Below are 22,017 nucleotides of genomic sequence, written 5' to 3' on the forward strand. Positions count from 1 at the left end.
TTTCTTTATTTTCTTCAAAAAAAATCATAAATAATTCAGCAAATCAAATAGAAGAGCATAGTTAGGCAACTAACCAAATCAAATCTCGACAAAAAGGGAGTCAATAAAACGAGAAAAAGTCTCAACGGAAACATAAGTAGTTAACATTAATGGTTGAATCAAGAAATGGTGTGTTAGGTTCAACGGGGTTCACTAAGGGTTAATTAAGAAGGTAGGCTTTTATGGGATAAGTGGGTTAAAACCTAGGTGCCTTTATCATCTCAGTGAATCAAATCAAAGGTGTGGTCTCGACATGCATAATCGAAGCAAGTTCTAAAATAACAAATCAAGTTGACACACTCATAACCAATAATAAAATGAGCAAGAAAAATGCATGCTCTAAAGGCTCAAAATCTCACAAAAAAATTCATGGTTGTTGATGTCAAACTTGCAAATCTCAAACTTTAAGATAATACTTCAATTTAGGGAAACAATCTAAAAAATTTTAATTTCTGAAAAATAATTTATCATGCTTGATTCTCTCATGTCTTAAAGTTTAAATCAACCAATACATAAATATCTACAAATTAATCCAAAACACATCAACAAAAAATCTCAAATTGACAAAAATTTATTCTAATAGAAGTATGAGAAAATTACTTAAATACAAAACATAATTTAGGGTTTTCTAAAAACTATATAAATAACCTCCCCACACTTAAGATGTACATTGTTCTCAATGTACAAACATATATAATCATAGCATAAGCAGAATATCATAAGAGAGGGAGAAAACTGAAACTGCCTAGAATATTAGATGAAATTGCCAGAATGGTGAAAAGCAGAATTGTAGGTAGTGCAGGATTCTGAGCAAACTAATAAGAAAATAAACACAAATAGTGAAGAAGATTAAGAGGGCACAACTCAATTAGAAACAACCTTAAAAATAAAAATAAAAACATAATTTAAAAGATAATTTATTAAATAAGTCTAAAAAATAAAACTAAAGCAACTAAAAACAAAATTAAAAACTAAGCTAAAATAAAAAGAACAATAAAAATAAAACAAAAAAGAAAAGAAATAAACTCAACGATACCAATAAAATTAAAGGTAATAGTAAAAAAATACTAAAAATAATAGAAATAGAATAAATAAATTAAATTAAAATTAAAATTTAAGCATAAGAAAAATAAAACAAATAATTAAAAATAAGAAAATAGATAAAAATAATATAACAAATAATAAATAAATAATAAAATAAAATAAAGAAAAGGGTGGCCGGAGTAACGATAGGGCGTCGCACGTAGGAGGCGGCGCATGCGTGGGTAGGGGCGGGGTTAGTCAACTATAGGGAGAAGGAAGAGGAGGTGGGCGATAGGGGAAATGGAGTTGGCTTGTTTGGGAAAGAAGAAAGAGACAAATTACAGAAGAAATTTTAGGGTTTGGGCCACACGGCTGTGTAGGGTGTTTTCAGCTCGTGTGCAATTAAAAAGTAAGCCCAATCTTCACACGGCCATGTGTCCAAGTTGTGTGGCACACACGGCCATGTGTCCAAGCCGTGTGATCTCCTTCGCTTCTCCCATGCCAGTGTGAGAGGCCGTGTGGGTCACACGGACACCAACACACCCGTGTGGCCCGGCCGTATGCCATACCCGTGTAACTCTCTAACTTGATTTAAAATTGAAAAAAAATAGCTCCAAGTTTCACACGGCCTAGGACACGCCGGTGTGTCTAGGCCGTGTGTGCCACATGATCGTGTCTCCAGGCAATGTAACCTTCGAATTTTTGAAAATTAAGTCCCAGGATCCACACGGCCAAAGACATGCCCATGTGTCCAGGCCATGTGGGCATATGGCCATGTTGCCAGGCTGTGTAACTCACTGTAGAACCCCTTATTGTGCACACGCCTGGGACAAGCCCGTGTGTCCAGGCCGTGTGGATCAAAAATATATTTTTTTAATTTTGAAAATTAATTAGTTAAAAAAATAACATGCATTAAAAGAATTAGCAGAGTGTTAACACTCGAGTTGCCTCCCGAGAAGCGCTTATTTAGAGTCTAAGCTCGACTTACCTTGTATTCGCACAGTCACGGTGGTTTGTGGAGCCGAGGCACCTCTTTCTCACTATCAATGTTATTACCAAAATAAGGTTTAGGTCGAATACTATTTACCTTAAATGTGCCAATTTCAAAATGAGTTACCTCTACTGTACCACAGAGGAAGACATTCAGTACTGTAAATAGGTTTGATCCATTTGCATCAAGCTCCGAAGGGGTAATTTGTGGATCTGTTTTGTCTAGTAGTTTGTTTCCAAGCTTAAATTGGTGTGTTCCATCCACATGCTCATCATGGCATCACTTTGGTTCTTCATCCTGCTTTTTCAGTTTCTCCTTGACATGTGTTCGCCATTCATCTAGTTTATCGATTTTTAACATTTGTTCATCATAAATCATTCTATTTCTGTCGCATTGACTGGAACATGGCTCCATTACAATTTTTTGAGGGGTTTCCTACAAAGAAGGTTAAGCCACATGGTCACTAACATTAACAGAAGATTTAAAATCATCTTGATCACTAGATGTTCTAACAAAATCACGAGCTTAAAGAGTAATCAATTCGTCACCTACACAAAGTATTAACTCACTCGCACCAACATCAATTATGGTTCTAGTAGATGCTAAAAAGGGTCATCTTAAAATTAAAGGTACCTCATTGACTTCATCCTTGTCTAAAACAACAAAGTCAACAAGGAATATAAATTTATCTATTTTAACAAACACATCCTCAATAACACCCCTAGGATATCTACTGGTTCTATCCGCTAATTGAATACTCATCCTAGTTTGTTTGGGTTTCCCAAGACCTAATTGCTTAAACATTTTATAGGGCATGACATTAATTCTAGCCCCTAAATCAGCCAAAGCATTATCAATATTCAAACTACCAATTAAACAGGGAATAGTAAAACTCTTTGGATCTTTCAATTTTTTGGGTAATTTATTTTGCAATATAGCCAAGTAAACTGCATTTAGCTCCATAGTCGACTAATCATCTAACTTTATTTTGTTTGCCAAAAGCTCTTTTCAAAATTTGACATAATTGGGCATCTACAAAAGAGCTTCAACAAATGGTAAGTTAATATGTAATTTCTTTAATAGTTTGAGAAATTTACCAATTTGTTCGTTTGTGTGGTCTCTCTTCGTCGCATTAGGATATGGAACCCGAGGTTTATATTCTTTAAAAACCAGTTTTTGCTCTTTCTGGTTTACCTCAACCTTATCGTTATTTACTACAATTTCTTGCCTTGGTTCTGGTTCAGATTTAACTAACCCTTCTTCATCTCGCACTATAATTGCATGAAATTGCTCTCTTGGGTTACGGTATTGCTAGGCAAATTACCTTGTGGTCTTTTTTAGATTAACTTAGCAAGATGACCTATTTAGTTCTCGAGCCCTTGAATTGATGATTGTTGATTCTTCAATGCTTCTTCAATGTTTTGAAAATGGGTTTCTGACATCGAGATAAACTTTGTTAACATCTCCTCAAGGTTCGGCTTTTTCTTTTACTGGTAAGGTTATTGTTGGAAGCTTGGAGGGAGTTGTGTTCTTTGATTTCCTTGACCACCCCAAGAGAAATTGGGATGGTTCCTCCAACCTGCATTATAGTAATTACTATAAGGGTTATTTTGAGGCCAATAATTGTCACCCATATAATTAATTTGTTCGTTCTCTGTGCTAGGAGTGAAGGGTAAATATTCTGGATTATTTATTCCTCCTCCATTTGTATCGCATTGCATCACCGGATGTACTTGCGTAGAAACATATAAACTATCATTTTTTATTTAATTGTTCTACCTAATTTGATAACATGGTGACTGCATCTAAGTTGAAAACACTGGCTGCTTTCATCGGCTTTGTCCTCATGACTTGCCACTGATAATTATTCAGTGTCATCTCTTTTATAAATTCATAAGCCACTTCGGGTGTTTTATTATTCAGAGTACCACCGACTACTGTATCAATTAACTGCCTTATTGAGGGATCCAAACCGTTGTAGAACGTTTGAACTTGTAGCCATAGAGGTAGCCCATGGTGAGGGCACCGTCTCAATAAATCCTTATACTTCTCCCATGCATCATATAGAGTCTCTAAATTGATCTGCACAAAGGAGGAGATATCATTCCTCAACTTGGCTGTCTTAGCCGGTGGAAAGTACTTCAGAAGGAACTTCTCGGTCATTTGAGCCCATGTAGTAATGGAACCTCGTGGTAAAGAATTTAACCAATGTTTAGCTTTGTTCCTCAATGAGAAATGAAATAACCAAAAGTGAATGGCATTGTCAGTGACGCCATTAATCTTGAAAGTATCACAGATTTCCAGCAAATTAGCCAATTGAGTATTTGGATCTTCATCTTGCAAACCACTGGACTGAATAAACTGTTGTACCATATGAATAGTGTTTGGCTTCAGTTCGAAATTATTTGCAGCAATGGTGGGTCTCACAATACTCGATTCAGCCCTAGTTAGAGTGAGTTTGGCATAGTCGTACATAGTACGAGGAATAGGATCTGGAATTGCAACAACAGTAGGAGGTAGCTGATTATTCTGGTTATCACCTATCTCCTCAATAATAATAATTTCCTCTTGTTCATCTACTATATTCTCTCAACTCTGCCTTGCTTCTCTACGGTTTCTACGAGTTGTACTTTTAATTTCACTATCAAATAACAATGGCCCTGACGAGCTTCTTCTAGTCATAAATTAAAGGAACCTGCCATAAAACAAATAAAAGAAAAATTAGAATGTAAAAATTGAACTAAAAACAAAATAAAATGGCTAAATTAATAAAAATAAAGTGTTCCTAATATTTTAGTCCCCGGCAACGGCGCCAAAAACTTGATGGTCACTAAACTAACTATAAATATGACAAAGGCAAGCGCACCTATCGAACAATAGTATAGCTATGGTGAGTAAAGAATATCATATCTACGATGACTAAAAGTATTAGTACTATTTTTCTATTATTTAGTTGACAATTTAGGGTGATGTGTTTTAATCTAAATTTAATAAACTAATTTAACTAAGAACGCAACAGAGAATGAATCAAAGAAATAATAAAAAATTAACCAATGAGATAGACAATACCCAAGAAAGAATCCACCTAAACTTCACCTTTTATTATGAATCTGAATTAAACAATTTATTCACTAGTGTCTTGATCCGTAGAAATCACTAAATTATGTTAATATCTCTTTCGAAAGTAAGAACAACTGACTCTAGGTTGATTAATTGAAATCTCTTTCTAATTAAAACCCCTATCATCGCATTAACTCGACTTATGGTTTCCCTTATTAGATTTGACTCTAATCTGGTAGATTTATTTCGTCCTATTTCTAGGATTGCATGCAACTCCACTCAATTATGCTAGATCTACTCTTAAACAGGGACTTTTGCTCTACTGAATTAAGCATATTAAACGTAAATTAATATCTCAGAAATATTAAAACAAGAAATAGGCATACATAATTAAGAACAAGAATCAAATATTTATTGCGTAAAACAGACATTAAATAAAAAGATTCATAATAGGTTTCATCCTCCCTAGATATCTAGGGAATTAGTTCATAATCCTGAATAGAAACATCTCAAAGTCAAAATAACCACAAGACATAAAGAAACTCAGTAAAAATTTGAAAGAAATTAAAGGGAGATCTTCAATCTTGATGGAGATCCGCTTTCGAGTTGGTTCTGATGGAGGTCTTCGAGTGTTTTCTTCGATCTTCTTTGATTACCCCCTTATGTCTTCTTCTAATGGGTATTTATAAACTTTAGAGTGCCCAGAAAGCCTAAAAAATGGGTTTTTCTGCGTATTTGGGAAGCATGGTGCGAAATCAACACGGGTTGGCAAATAGGCGTTTGTCCAACCTATGTGGCTCACACGGGTGTGTGTCCAGCCCGTGTGGAAATGCACAGGCCGTATAGCTCCTGAAAATAGCTCTATTTGTGTGATTTTGGCTCGTTTTTTTCTTTTCAGTCCCAAATACTCTTCTAAGTATAGAAAAATGAATTTAAAGGATTAGGAGCGTCAAATTCACTAATTTGCATAATTAATCATCCAAAAACGCATTAAGAATTAGATTAAAATATGTTACTTTAATAGCTTAACAATCATCATCATCTACCAGTTCCATCTCTGTACATTTTCAGGTATTTGAGGAAATTGGAAACTTGTACAATAATCTTGACATCGCCTTTCCACAATGGAAAGCTATTTTTGCACTGATCTTTTGCCTCATTTGTTCCAGCTTCACACTCTTATTAAATCTCATCCCTACTTTCTACCAACCTTGAAATACACAACCAACGTCACCTTCTGTAATTGCTCCGTCGAAAAAAAGTACACAAAAAGTAATGGGTTATTCATCTTTAAAACAAATTTTGTCTCATCTTCTACTAAACCCAAAACTTTCTCTTTCTTTTCTTTTTTCGGTTGAAGACTTACAACAAGGCTCAACAAAAACCAGTACATATAAAGGTTGGTGCCACCAAAGACCATGGTGACACTAAATAAAATTCAATTTAAAATTGAATTTCTGCCACCGATGCCATAAATGGTAATGTAGGCACAAAAAAATCACTTTCTGCCACCGATGCCACTGGTGCCGCCAATGGTAATGCAGGCATAAAAAAATCATCTTTTTGCCACCAATGCTGCTAATGGAAATGGAGGGACCAAAAAAAAATTAATTTTTTTAAATTGGTGCCGCCAATGGAAATTACACCACCAAAAAAGAGACTGGTGTCACCAATGCCAAGGGCAACCCCAAAATTACTTTTTGATAGGCTTTTTTTTCCAAAGATATAAACTGGTGCGGCCAATGACAACGGCGACACTTATTAAAATATATATTCTTTCTTTTTCCCTCAGAATACGGTTGTCTTAGTTGCTAATACGTACCTGCATTATATACTGGTGCTTCCAATATCAACGGAGGCACCCTAGTAAATTATTTTTTTAAGAAACTGACCAATGATTAGGGAGTTATTAGGGGTGGTGCCACCAATGGCAATAATGCAACTGAGGTTTACTGTAGCTAACAAGTTATTTATGTACATGGTTTTGAAAGTGAATCATTTTCATAATTAATAAAAAAATTTTGGTCAATTTTATTAAAAAAAAGTCATTAAAGGGAGGAATTCACTTCCAATGTAAAATTTAAGTGATTTTACAGTCTTTCAGAATTTTTTATATGTTTAATATTTTAACAACTCAATCGTTATATTTTATGCTTCAATAATATAGATCATGCATTTTAATTTTGACATAAATTAAAATATTTTAACTATTCATTTTATGTAAAAAAAACTTTCAACTATTAAAAATATACTAATATAGATAACATTTTAGATTGATGTGATATGGATATCGAATTGATTAAAAAATTTACATGCATAACATGTATAAACATTTTGATAAATTCATTGGTTGGAATTGTTAAAATATTAAACTTATAATAATAAGTTATGAAAGGATGTAAAACCGCTTAAAATTTAGAATGGTGTAAGTGGACACCTCCCCATTATATATATATTAACAATCCAATCTACTATATTTCATCTTCCATATATAAATTTGGCATAAATTAAAATTTTCTAATTATTTATTTTATATAAAAAAATTTAACAGTTAAATATATATATAGTGACTAATTTACCTAAAAAGGCCCATTTCCAAGCATATTTATGAAAATGGGCCAATTACACAATTATTTAGCGAAAAGGGTTGCTTTTTTCAAAACGCGCCTACGTGGCCGCGTTTAAAGGAGAAAATGCCAGCAAAGCACACCCCTAGGGGAGCGCTTTTTGCCATGTCAGCCAAAAATGCGCTTACGTGGAAGTGTTTTGCTGACGTGGCAAAAAAGCTCCCCCAGTGGCACATTTTGCTCCGTGTTTTTATATGTTAAGGATATTTGCATGTTTAGTCTCTATTATTTTTTAGGGTTTTTAGGGTTAGGGTTTTGCTAAAATAAGTTAAGGTTTAGTGTTTAGGTTTTTGTTAAAACAAGTTAGGGTTTAGAATTTTAGTAGATTTTAAAAATAAATCAGGATTTAGTGTTATTTTATAAAAATTATTTAAATTAAGGTTTATGGTTTTTAAATAAATTAAGTAAATTAGGGGTTTTAAGGTTTTAAATAAATTAAGGTTTAGGATTTAGGGTTTTTAAATAAATTAAGTAAATTAGGGTTTTAGGGTTTTAAATAAACTAAATTAGGGTTTTAAAAAATTAAATTAAGGTTTATGGTTATTAAATAAATTAAGTAATTTAGAGTTCTAGGGTTTTAAATAAATTAAATTAGGGTTTAAGGTTTAAGGTTAAATTTAATTAAATTAGGGTTTATTTTTTAAAAAAAATAACATTGTGTTTATTATTTTTTTAACATAATTGACTATTTTTATCTTGAAAAAATAATTTTAAGAAGACGTTTCTGAACAAATAATGTCAAAAACGCTTCAAGCAGGATGCACTGTCAGCAAAAATACAGAAAAAATGCTCCCATGTGGAAGCTCTTTTTCTACAGTAGTTACTGAAAAAATAATTTTGAGAAGACGTTTCTGAACAAATAGTGTCAAAAACGCTTCAAGTAGGATGCACTATCAGCAAAATTATGGAAAAAAGCTACCACGTGGTCCCTCTTTTTCTACAGTAGTTCATGAAAAAATAATTTTGAGAAGACGTTTCTGAACAAATAGTGTCAAAAATACTTCAAGCAGGATGCACTGTCAGCAAAATTATAGAAAAAAGCTCCCACGTGGACGCTCTTTTTCTACAGTAGTTCCTAAAAAATAATTTAGAGAAGATGTTTCTGAACAAATAGTGCCAAAAAAACTTCAAGCAGGATGCAATGTCAGCAAAATTTCTAAAAAAAGCTCCCATGTGGACGCTCTTTTTCTACAGTAGTTCATGATCAGCCTTAGGCTATAAACGAGAAAAATTTCATTCTCAGGATGCATAAGTTACTACAAAAAAAAATTAGAGAGGCTAAGCAGAATAAAAATTAAAAATGAGTGAACGTATTAATGCTGTTATTTACTTTGATGGTGAGGTCCGTGACACCGAGATCGACGTTGTTTTTTTATCAGAGAATACAGCGCTAATGGTTTTTAACCAAAGTATAGATTTTACAGAATTTCATAAAAGAGTTAGGCGCAAAATCTTTAGACCAACACCAAGTAGGGTTTCTTCTATTAAGTATCAATTTTGTGCTTCGATTGATCCCGTGACATATGACTCATTTGATACAAAGGTGTTCGTAGCTTTGAGGCGATGGTGCAGACTCATCTCGCTAGTGGGTCAGCCTATCTTGAGTTATATGTATTTTCATTGCCAAATGAAACATTTATGACTTTAAAATCATCTGTTGTTCAAGAGAAATACACGATGCCTAGTCGACACTCCGTTAGTGGAAGGCAGAACACGGAAGTGCCATTGTTTGGTGGCAATATGGAAAACACAACTATTGCACGACACTCGGTTAGTAGATGGGACATGTACATCGGTGGGTTGATGTTCGATGCTGGAAATATTTATTGGGGAATGACATCAACTTCTAGTGGTTGGCAATACACATTTCATTGGGGATGTTACGAAATGTCCACAAGAAGGGATGATGTACTCCCTATGAGGTCCACTGGCAAGGGGACCTCGTACGTTGCAAATGATAGTGAGACCGATGTGGATCCACCTCGAGAGCCCAGCCCCAATGCTGCAAAAGTTGCATTATTTTCTGAATCAAAGCCTGTTCCATCCAAACCTGAATACGTTGAAGGGGGTTCAGATGAAGAAGAAGAAGAAGATCCGCGATTCAGGGCGTACTCGCCTCCAGCCCACATGCATAATGTCGATAAATTGACAGATGATATGTTAGTTTCCAAATCAACCACACAGAACTTGTGTTGGATTAGGGTGATTTGGAAGTTGGTAAGGAGTTTTCTAGTAAGGATAGTTTTCTTGGTGTTTTGAAACAACTTAGCATGAATCATGGGGTTAACTACAATATGGTTAAATCCAAATCTGAGAAGTTCGAAACTAAGTTTGTAGTGCAAGATGGTACATGTTCATGGAAAATCATGACTTCTTTTAGGAAAAAGACAGGCTTGTAGGGGATAAAAAGGTACAAAGGTCCACATACCTATGTTTTTAGTACAGTATCACTGGGTGTTTAGGGTTTTGAATAAGAATGTTATTACTTAATGTTTCATTATTTAACGTACTTCATTGATACGTGTTTCACAAGATCATCCTAAAATGGATTCAGGCATAATAGCTACCTCAATACTACTGATGTTGAAGGTGAATCTCAAGACTTCTGTGTCATGCATAATTGCCAGTATTTGTAGCCAATTGAGGTACACACCCTCTTACCGTAAGGCTTGGATAGCTAAGCAAAAGGCATTGGAAAAACTACATAGTGGGTGGGACGCTTCATATAATGAGGTTTGGCAGTGGTGTGCTGGAGAGGTACGTCCCAAATTGTATAACAAACCTTGAAACAATCCCTACGTACTACAATAACTGACTGCTCCATGGATGCCAAGTGTTCAAACGTCTATTCTAGAGCTTTAAGCAATGTCGGGACGTATTTGTATACTGCAAGCCATTGGTTCAAAATGACGATACCTTCATGTATAGTAGATATACCCATCGACTATTGCTAGCTGTGGCACAGGATGGCAGTGGGAGAATCCTTCTAATTGCGTTTGCAATAACATCAAAGGAGTCAGCTGATGATTGAGATTTCTTTCGTTCTAGGTTAAGGAGGCATGTATGCCCCTAACCTGATATATGCGTTATATCAAATCGAGGACTGGAATACTAGCCGCAATTAAGTGATATGGAAGCCTATAGGATCGCAGACACCATCGGTATTGTCTAAGGCACGTTACGTCCAACTACTACAAGTAATATCTTTCTACGACTGAACAAAAGCAAGTGACCAACATGGGTATTTAATCTCTATTAATATACTTTCAGTTGTAATATTCAATTTATTCTAAATGGAATATTGGAATGTAATTTTCGCTATCAACTTATATTGGCAGGATACGAGATCAATAAGGATCGTTTTCATGAGATGTTGGGGAATTTGCGTTCAATTAACAATCAAGGCACAAACTGCCTCTATAACATACCTTTCAAACAATGGTCGCAAGCATACGACAACGGTCTACAATATAGGCATATAACCACAAACCTGGCTGAATGCATAAATTTTGTTCTAAAAGGAACGCTTCATTTGCCAATAATCTTGGTTGTGTGAGAGATATATTTTTATTTGGCCGCACTATTTTCAAAGCGAGCAACGAGTTATAAAAGCCAAATGCAGGGAGGCCATGTATGGTTACGGAAAGTATTGCAAGAAATTAACAAAGCGAAGGCGCGGGCCAACACGATGCACACTGTATGTCACAATTGCGACAACCTATGGTTTTGTGTAACAGAGTTTGATAGACCGAGCTAATGTATTACCGGCGGGCAATATCGTGTACACCTGATAAATAAGACTTGCGACTATGGGACGTTTGACGCACTTCGTTATCCATGCACTCATGCAATTGCAACTTGCTAGAATCTCCGTTTGGATCTCATGAGATATGTCAACGAAGTGTACAAAATAGAATACATGTAGAATATGTGGAGACACATATTCCCAATGATCCCAGATGAATGCAAGTGGCCGTCTATATCACTTGCTCCGTTTATGTTTTTACCAGATAGAGAATTACGTCGCAAACTAAAAAGTCGACCTTGCTAGAGTAGAATACGTAATAATATGGATATCCGGGAAAGTACGAATCAACAGAAGTTGTGTGGATGGTGTAAGAACCTAAGTCATACAATTCGATCATATCCAAACTGAATAGTTGATAATTGCTGTTATGAAACGACATTGCATTATTTCTATTCTGCCTTATTCAAAAAAACTTATATTTTATTAAAAATATAAAATTAATTTACTATTAAAATATTAAAAACAACTTATTTTTTATTAAATAAAATAATATAGAAACAACTTCTACAAATATATTAAAAAAATCAATGTATATGCCGGTCGAAATCAATGCCACATGGGGTGGACGACGATTGCGCGTTGGATTTCTCCTTGGTTGCTCCGACGGGGGTTGTCATTGCTCCGATTGTGGATGTTGGGAGGATGACCCATCTTGGTAGAATAAAGAATGTAGAGGTGTTTGCATCACCCATGGCGGAGGTGTTTGAATCCCATAAGGTGATGAGAATGGTAATGAGATGAGCTCACCGACCATGTCTCGTGCGATCCCTGCGGAGACAATGGCCTATATATTATCGGTTGAGTTGGGGTCATCAAAAAAGGAGATGCACCGATCCATGCATTCCAACTTGGCATAGGACTGGGAAAAGAAAACATATTAGGGTTAGGATATGCACCTGGCATAATCTGAAGGGGTTGTGATTGTGTGGGCGCTGTTGATGGGCCCGGTGATTGTGTGGGTGTTGTTGATGGGCCCATGCCGTCATCCCTTTTCCTTGGATTTAAAAGGCCCCGTCGTTCCCTTTCCACACGGATTTGTCGATGCCTCTGCTCTTTCGATAGCAAATATGGTTTTCCATGGATCCTAAACCATGGCATATAATTCGGGGTGCACGCTAACTCTGGGACAATGATCGGTTCGCGATCAGGTATATGATCATACTGATTTTCCCAAATTTCGATATATTCCAACCAAAATACCGGCTAATTCGTATTCGTTTGCCATAAGTTGATTCTGTACTGGTCATCGAGCACCTCAGGTTCTTTAGGAATCGGTTGTCGGAATCCAAATTGTCGCAACACTCTATCCGTCTAGTGCATCTCGACAATACCATAGTTGACCAATGGGATCTTAACATGCTAAATGTTCAAATTTTGAAAGAATTCTTCCGGAATTACAGCCCGTATTGCCGGATCCTTATATGGTGTCCATTGAAACTATATGAACGAGATAAAAATATTAGTTATATATATATGAAACGACTATTTTATGTATATATATTTTATTTAATACTTACTTGTGCTTCCGACCGTTGGTCTAATAGAAACCGTATATCTTCAAAAGCGATATGTATTCCAACTAACTCACTGGATGGTTCCAGCTAATTAAATAAATTTTCAGCATACAATTTTATTTTAAATCTATTGAATAATTGTAAAATAAAATAAAAATTTTGCCTCATTATGAGTGGGAATGTATATTGGTGGTTCACTTGAGGACGTAAAAATGGAAAGCGAAACTGAACCCATGATTGTAGTAGTGATAGGCAACCTCCAATTTTGACTTTATTTGGTCGCATCGCCCTTTACATCTAACTAATATACGAGGTTTCATGACAAGTTCGGCATCAGATAACCTCCAATCATCTCAAGAATGTCTGCCCGAGCATATCGTATTCTTTCTACTTCAGTCGAATCATTCCCCGGCTCCAAAAATGGGTCTCGCAACCAACCCATCTCGATTCGACCTCCGTAAATATTATCCGAAATCGCATCCAAAAGATCGTAGCATATGGCTCCCCAATTAGCAAATTGAATAGACCCGATGAGTGCGGCCCCATCCACTAGTAATCCTAATTTTAACTGGACGTCCTCCAAAGTGATAGTACACTCTCCGCATAGAAGATGGAATGTATGCATATCCAGTCTCCACCTCTCTATTAACGCGTTGATGAGTTTCGAGTCCAACTTGCACCCCCGACCTATAGTGGCCGTGTGCCAAAAACCCGCTTCCCTAAAATAATTTTCTATCAACAGTGATGATGGACCAGACATATTACGAATATAACATTGTAACACCTGATCTACAGACTGTTATAAAAAATTATAAAATACAAATTAATTAAAATTACATAAATAAAAAAATATTAAATAATATTCAAATTTTAAAATAAAATTGTTACCATTTTCATTTGTTTGACGGAGATATGTTTATAATCGAGATGAATTAATTTCCTGGCCATTGCTAACACTATCAAATATTTTTGAAATTATAAAAAAATACTAATTTAGAAAAAATTAAAGTAAATAACTAATTATAAAGAGTTTTAAGAAATTTAATGAGAAATTTGAGAGTTTTAGGGAGAAATTATAAAGATTTTTTACTAAATTGTGAAGAAATTATGTGTGAAATAATAGGAGGGGGATTTTTATATTTTTTTTACTATTGGACCCCCCAACGGTAGAGGTGCTCATGGGCCGGGCCGGGCCGGGTTTGTGTCAGGCTCAACTAAAAATTTAGGCCCATTCCTTAGGCTCGAGCCGGGCCGGGACTAAAAATGGGCCTAAAATTTTGCCCAAGCCCGACCCAAATAAAAATGCTAAAACCCGAGCCCGGCCCGGTCCACCCATATTAATTTTTTATATTATTTTATATAATTTTTAAATATATATAATACATAAAAAATACTAAAAAATCAAAATAAATATTTTCCAACAAATTGAAAATAAATTTTAAAAAATATGCAGACTTAAATAGCACTAAGATAGATGGAACTTAACCAATAAATAACTCTAAAATAATAACAAAATTAACAAATGCCTTTAAAATAATAACAAAATTAATAATAAAATAAGTTTTATACAATATTCAAACAATAACAACAAAATAGTAGCAATATAATAGTAATATGATAGCAAAATAGAGAGAAAACAACAAGAAAATAACATTAAAGAACAAAAAAATAGTAATTTTTTTTGTCATTTAGTGAATTCGGGCCGGGCCGGGCCAAGCTCGGGCCAAAAATACCTTACCCGAGACCCGGCCCGTTTTTTAAACAGGCTTTATTTTTTAGTCCATGCCCATTTTCCGAGTCTATATTTTTGTCCAAACCCTCCCACATTTCGGGCGGGCCTTTGGGCCGGGCAGGGTAACCCGACCCATGAGCAGGTCTACCCAACGGTCAAAAAAATTTAGCCATTGGATTTGAAAAAATGTCAGCAAAGCACACCCCTGTAGAGCGTTTTTTGCCACCACGTAGGCGCATTTTGCAAAAAACAACCATTTCCAATAAATAATTGTGTAATCGGCCCATTTCTATAACTATGCTTAGAAATGGGTCTTTTTAGGTAAATTAGCCATATATATTCATATAAATAATATTTTAAATCAGAATGATTGTGACATATCAATTAAAAATTTTACTACATGACAAAGTACAAACTTCTTGAGTGATAAACTTATACCTACGGCACTAATTTTGAAAACGAATTTTTTTTTGTTCTTTTACAAATTATTATTTGAATTTTACTATTGATTCTGTTAGCATCTTCGAAGAGGAACAATCTATGGAGCAGCAAAGAAAAGAAGCAACTGAGCGTTTGCTTTCCAGACAAGGACACCACAACCTTGTTTACAATGAGGAAAATGATGGTGTTGATGTCGAGGATGAAGGGTTGGTGGCTGTTTCCAATTTTACCAGCATTCTTGGTCTTAGCACCCTTACGGCTGCTTGCATTACCTTTGGTTTTGGCTGTGCCGTACGTGCCTTTTCGTTGAACTGTTCTTTTAACAGTTGTAAAATTGATGGAACTTACTAATTTCTTGGATTGCATGGCAGATAGGATATTCATCGCCTACTCAATCTTCAATCATGGAAGACTTGGGACTTTCTGTGGCTGAGGTTCAACAACCCATCCACTATTTATGTTCCGATTTTTAAGAGGTTTCAATTTGACAGTCAGTTCTCTGTTTCTGCAGTTCTCACTTTTTGGTTCAATTCTGAGTATTGGATCACTAATAGGTGCTGCAATAAGTGGGAAGATAACAGATTTGTTTGGTCGGAAACCGGTAAGCTTTCTCAAGAATTATTGAATATTAATTTGCTAAAATCTTACAAACTAACTCCCATGTCTTGAACCAGACCATGTGGATCTTGAATTTGTTCTACATCGGTGGATGGCTTGCCATAGCATTTACAAAGGTTTCAGCTTTTCTGCTTATTCTTTCATAAGCTTTTGTTTACGACATGCTTATGTACAGAGTAGGATATAAAGTTGCATTGTTTTTTTCCATCACAATGCTAACTAGGATCCTGGCTGTAAGGCAATGATGGATCCATTAGAGGATTTTCAGGATTATTTAAGCTGTCATGATCAATTTGTCATTGCTTGCTTTCATTTGTTTTCAAAAGGCCCCTTGGTTGCTTAACCTTGGAAGATTATCACTAGGATTCACAAATGGAATTTCCAATTACTTGGTAACTCATTTGAAGTCTGCTTTGATACATTTTCTTTTATCCATTAGTTGTTAAATGTTGAATTACAATGGATTACCGTTTCGATCTCAAACAGGCGTCCATCTACGTTGCAGAAATAACAACAAAGAATGTCAGGGGAAGGTTTACAATCATAGTGCAGGTCATTAATCAAACATTGCCTGTAATGCACTTATTGGCTCATGGTTCTTATACTACTTGTTCTGCAGTTTTTAACTGGTTGGGGCGTGTCGTTCATGTTTGTTGTTGGTTCCTTTGTCCATTGGCGCACATTGGCTCTGTTAGGTAACTAGAACTTCCTGAAATGCATTGGAAATTGGTTAGGCAATCAGATAGTTTTGTAACAGTTATTGAATGATTTTACAAACAGCCACGATTCCCGGTCTGCTTCAACTCCTACTTCTCTTCTTCATACCAGAATCTCCTCAATGGCTGGTGAGTACAATTCGAGTTTCTCTTAAATTTTACAGCTACGGTTCGGTGCCTATCTTAAAGGCTCAAGCAAAAAGAAAACAGAAAATCTCACTACTAACCTGCAAGATATTGTCCGTTTTGATATGGAAATCTCTAGTTTTGTCCTACAGCTACCAAATGGCTTTGAGTTCTACAAATATATCATAGCAGATCATCATAAGTTTTCTATTTCGGTTGAATTCTCCTCTCTGATATTTAGCCACTGAGAATATTTCTGTGCAGGCAAAATTTGGTCGTGAGAAAGAGCTTGAAGCCGCTTTGTTGTGCCTCAGGGGAGATAAAGCTGATATTTCTCATGAAGCAACTGAAATAAAAGTAACCTTTCTTTTTTTCTTAGGAAAAAAGTATAAACTTATATAATGGTTCAATTCCTGCTTGTCTGAGCTTATCTTTTCACAGGATTATGTGGAATCTCTTAAAAGTTTCTCGAGTGAAGGAATTTTAGACATATTTCAAAAGAAGTATGTTCGGCAATTACTTGTAAGACACGTAACTTTGTTGAAATTGATCAATTTCTAAATATTTGCTATATAATCCATTGATATATCTCTTGTTTTCCTTATAGACTGTTGCTGGAGTGTTGGTCCTGATGAATTTGGGAGGAATCAATGCACTTACATATTATTCTGGTGCTATTTTTGTCTCAGCTGGTAATATTACTGGTCTTAACAATCTCCATAGAACTTCAAGAAAATTTATGAATAGTTCAACTATATTAAGTTCTATTTTGTGACAACTGAAAGGTGTATCTAGCATGGTTGGGCTCATCACACTAGCTGCTACTCAGGTTTGCTTCACTGTCATTTTGGATAGCAAAATTCTCCATTGATGGGATGATGTCTCAGTAACTAAAGAAATGTTCTGTTTTGCAGACAGTAATTGGTATTTTGGGTGCAACCTTAATTGATAAATTAGGAAGACGGCCACTCCTACTGGTTAGCCAAGGATAAACTTTTTGTAATGATCTGCCAAGTAAAATGCATTGTTACTGAACGATGATTTAACTGTGTCCATCAGGTTTCATCAGCTGGATTATGCTTTAGTAGCTTCCTCACAGGAGTATCATTCTTCTTAAAGGTATTAATGTGATGACCAGGATTCGGATATCTCCTCCTCGTCACTGCACGTGGCAAGATTTGTTTCATCACCCTCGCGTATGCTTACATCAAAGGTATTATCCCTTAAGATAGTTCTATTTCCCTCACAAGTACCTATGACCTCTCCCTCAGTTTGAACCAATGTAAGCGTAAGCAAGGGGATATCGTGCAATGATGCAGGAGAAACATTCGAAGCCCGGTCATTATAACTAAAAATGTGCCTTTATTTGCCCCCAGATGGTATTATTACTGCATTTCACTATGTCCTAACATATCAGATACAATGATCAATATTGAGCAGGATTTTAATTGGTGGGATCAAGGTAGTCCTATTTTGGCATTCATTGGCTTATTGGCAAGTCATCCATTTTCACCTTCCATTCTGTTTTTCTCCCCTTCTCCTTTAGCAATTCTAAATATTGAATAATGCTTTCAGATGTACATGGGCTCATATGCACTTGGCGGAGTACTACCATTGCTATTACTATCAGAGGTCTGTAAATTGTGTTCTGTGTTGCTCCAACTCTTTATTTTTCTTAAAGTAACCATATCCGACACCTGTGTCCAACCATATCCAGACATGGGTATGAGGATACCAAAAGCCTTTCAAATAAATGAAAAAAACTACTAAAATTTGAGTATACCTACGTCGGATCATATCAACATCCGACACTCACACTTCACTCTAAGTAACATAGGTGTTGGCCTTTGTTTACTTATTCGGTCATCCATTTTTGCATAATATTGAAATATATTTACTTCTGCCACAGTTATTTCCAATAAATGTAAAAGGTTCAGCAGGAAGCATCTGTAATTTTATGGGAAATTTCACTGGTTGGGTTGTCGCATACTACTTCAACTTCCTAATTGAATGGAGCTCAACAGGTGATTGATGCCTTATTCATTTTTTTCATAATATTTCTCAAGCTTTTTGACCTTAACAACCACTGCATTTTTTTTTTGCCATTGTTTCAGGAATATTCTTTATATTTTCAGCCTTTAGCTCTGCAAATTTCATCCTAACAGCGACAATGGTACCCGAGACTAAAGGACGAACACTGGAGGAAATACGAGCATCAATTACTCATTCTTCAGATTGAAATAGCAATTTGATTTAAATATTGATCACTCTAGCTGCTGGTGTTACTAGACACTGATGTTGGTAATAATAATATTTTATTACTAACTAATAATTTATAATTATTGATAAAATAATTGGATTATAAAGACAACTTTTGTAGGTATAATTTGATGTAAAGTTGTATTGTAAAATTACACAATTCAAAAGTCTCTCATCAAAAGATATATTTTTATGAGAGAGTATATCATAAAAAATATACTTATTAGATCTCTAGATAAATGAGTCAATTTTTACTATTCTGTTTGGAATGTTCAAGGTTTTTTTTTCTTTTTTCTTTTTTCATCTTAGAAGTGTTCATGCCTCAAAGCCATTATATTTTAAAATTTTTATTTTTTATTCTTCTTCTGGTTTCAATTTTATTATTTATTTTTCTAATAATTTTAAGACTTTTATATCATGCCTTTCTTATAAGAATTTAATATATAAAGAAAGAATAGTGGTATATGGCGTTGATTTATGCTTTAAGATTAATGTTAAAACAATAAATATTCTATGGTTATAAATTACAAGTGTTGTTCGTTATTTGATTATAATACAAGTAAATTAGTTGTTTCATTTTGTTGCATACATTTTTTTATGTTATATAGAATAAATTTATGAATTAATTGTAATACCCTATATTTGGTTTGATCGTCGAATCAAAGCTATGGAACACCATATTAACCTCCTAAGTAACTCTATATTAACTCCCAATCTAACTTCTAACACACCAGCAGATAACAACATAGAATGTGCTTAAGTTATTAATGTGCAGCGAAATGACAAATAAGTACTTAAAGCAAAACTCTTTTAACCAGCTCACATACAAATAAGGGTTCACATACTTGTGGGGGGTTTCGAATAATAAAAAAAATAAAACTCATTTTGTTGCATACATTTTTTTATGTTATATAGAATAAATTTATGAATTAATTGTAATAACCTATACTTGGTTTGATCGTCGAATCAAAGCTATGGAACACCATATTAACCTCCTAAGTAACTCTATATTAACTCCCAATCTAACTTCTAACACACCAGCAGATAACAACATAGAATGTGCTTAAGTTATTAATGTGCAGCGGAATGACAAATAAGTACTTAAAGCAAAACTCTTTTAACCAGCTCACATACAAATAAGGGTTCACATACTTGTGGGGGGTTTCGAATAATAAAAAAAATAAAAGTTACTTTTTCTCATGCATAATTGAGGATTCATAAATATGTTTAAAAAAAAGGTAAAATATGCACAAAAATAAGACAACTCAAGCTCGCAAACTCACTTTGCAGGCTTTTGGGTTCAAAACAGCGAAATCATGCGAACATACTTCACTAAATTAACAACTTTCCAATATGAAAACACTAAGTTTTTGTTGGAACATTTTTAAATATTTATAGTGTTTCAATAACTATAAATAAATGGGTATAATTAATCAAAAGATTATATTATTTTATTTTTTAAAAAAGAATTATAACTATTTAAATAATATTATTTGAATAGTTATAATCAAATGAATAATTATGTGTTTATTTTAAAGACATTATTATTTAGAAAGACACCTATTGATGAAAGATGTCTCTATGAAGAGACATGAAAATTCCTATAAATAGGAATGAGATTTCATTTGGAAATCATACCAACAAATTCTAATATTCTTTCTTTCCTTCCTTCATTTTCTAATATTATTAGATTATTCTATAAAGTATTACTGCAGAAATCCTTTATAGAAATTGAGTTTCTTGTCATACATTGCTCAGTGTGTAGTGGGCTATTCTCATCAGTGCAAAACGCAAATAGTCATTGGCTTCATTGTATCCTCGAGGTTAATTTGCTTGGAACTCGCTTGCACACCGAAGATAGGTGGGGGTGAATATAACCTTAAAGATAGTGGCTTGATACACGCCTTGGAGCCTTGTCCTATTTCTTCTTCTATTCGAGTTTCGTTCGTGTGTTCGAGATTTTCCTCACCGGAGATTTGTACTAATAGTTTTTACAAATCCAATCACATCTCGGGGCATACTATTTCATTTTCAAACATAGAGGTCCGCATGTAACACTCTATACCTGGTTTGATCACCTGACTCAAGCTATAAGGTATTACAACTGTAAAACATAAACGTTATTCACTATCTCAACATAAATGATTAAACACCTCTTAACGTAATATAATTACAATATTTCAATGATAATCCATCATATTCAAGCCTTAATGAAGCACAAGAAGCTATTAAAACAGCATGGAAACAAATCTAGACTAATTTGAAACTTTTACAAAAATTCAAGTGAAAAGTGAAAATAGGGGTTACACGGTCTTAAGGTCACATGGTCGTGTAACAAGGTTAAGGCCGTGTGATCCCATAACATGGTCGTGTGTCTAACCATGTAATAAAATTAAACCGTGAACTCTCGATACACACAATCATGTGCTTAGGCCGTGTAACTAAATGTTGCCGTGTGGACAAACCTGTACTAAAATTAAACAGGCCACATGGTCATGTCATGCAATCGTGTGAGACACACGCCCGTGTGGCAGACTGTGTCACAAGCTGTGTATGTGTGAAAGTACCTTCTAAAACAAGCAATTTCAACCTAAATTACTTATACCACAAATCATGAAATTTTCAGCCAACAACCTACATAAAATGTACCAAAACTTGTCAACATACCAAATCACATTCAACCTAAGTGTCTAACCAATATACCCTCATTGGCACTACAATTCAAACATAAACATCAACCATCCAAACCTAAAAAAAACTAACTTCCCATACTTGTACATTCACCAAATCAACACCAATTACTAAATGCCAAAATCATCAATTGAAGTTCACCAATTAGCTTATCATATAAATACCAATTTGTAAAATCCCAAAAATCGGGTTAGAAGAAATTGAGTTATGAAATCAAGAGTAGTCATGTCTCGATTTTGAGTTGAGATTTTGGAAGTTTTGAACAAGTAAATAGATTTGGTTCAGTGGTTAAGTGTTCTAGCTATGCATGTGAGGTTATGGGTTCGAATCCTATTTCTTGAAATTTTTCTGTTTTTTATTAAACTCTTGGCT

General features: G+C 34.7%; 1 protein-coding gene and 1 non-coding gene across 2 annotated transcripts; both read left to right on the top strand.

The window, feature by feature from the left end:
* Positions 1-4,061: 4,061 nt before the first annotated feature.
* Positions 4,062-4,168, top strand: LOC121210427 (small nucleolar RNA R71). The gene has a single exon (XR_005905543.1). It is a non-coding gene; the product is annotated as a small nucleolar RNA R71 (small nucleolar RNA).
* Positions 4,169-15,157: 10,989 nt separating this feature from the next.
* Positions 15,158-19,220, top strand: LOC107955820 (sugar transporter ERD6-like 15). Its single transcript, XM_041079838.1, has 18 exons — positions 15,158-15,526; positions 15,607-15,669; positions 15,747-15,836; positions 15,910-15,969; positions 16,180-16,245; positions 16,340-16,405; positions 16,473-16,548; positions 16,634-16,698; positions 16,960-17,052; positions 17,137-17,217; positions 17,303-17,387; positions 17,481-17,524; positions 17,610-17,672; positions 17,755-17,814; positions 18,136-18,189; positions 18,271-18,327; positions 18,605-18,719; positions 18,810-19,220. Exons 1-18 carry the CDS (start codon positions 15,335-15,337, stop codon positions 18,932-18,934), a joined length of 1,455 nt encoding a protein of 484 aa, XP_040935772.1. The 5' UTR covers positions 15,158-15,334; the 3' UTR covers positions 18,935-19,220.
* Positions 19,221-22,017: the final 2,797 nt, after the last annotated feature.

Source organism: Gossypium hirsutum, chromosome A11 (assembly GCF_007990345.1).
Source record: "Gossypium hirsutum isolate 1008001.06 chromosome A11, Gossypium_hirsutum_v2.1, whole genome shotgun sequence".
Taxonomy (NCBI): domain Eukaryota; kingdom Viridiplantae; phylum Streptophyta; class Magnoliopsida; order Malvales; family Malvaceae; genus Gossypium; species Gossypium hirsutum.

Excerpts from the sequence above, each read along its gene's own strand:
- LOC107955820 (XM_041079838.1), top strand. The coding sequence starts at position 15,335 with ATGGAGCAGCAAAGAAAAGAAGCAACTGAGCGTTTGCTTTCCAGACAA. Across the intron at positions 17,053-17,136 it reads ATGAAGCAACTGAAATAAAA|GATTATGTGGAATCTCTTAA; the intron begins GTAACCTTTCTT and ends ATCTTTTCACAG. Across the intron at positions 17,815-18,135 it reads GAGTATCATTCTTCTTAAAG|GATTTTAATTGGTGGGATCA; the intron begins GTATTAATGTGA and ends AATATTGAGCAG.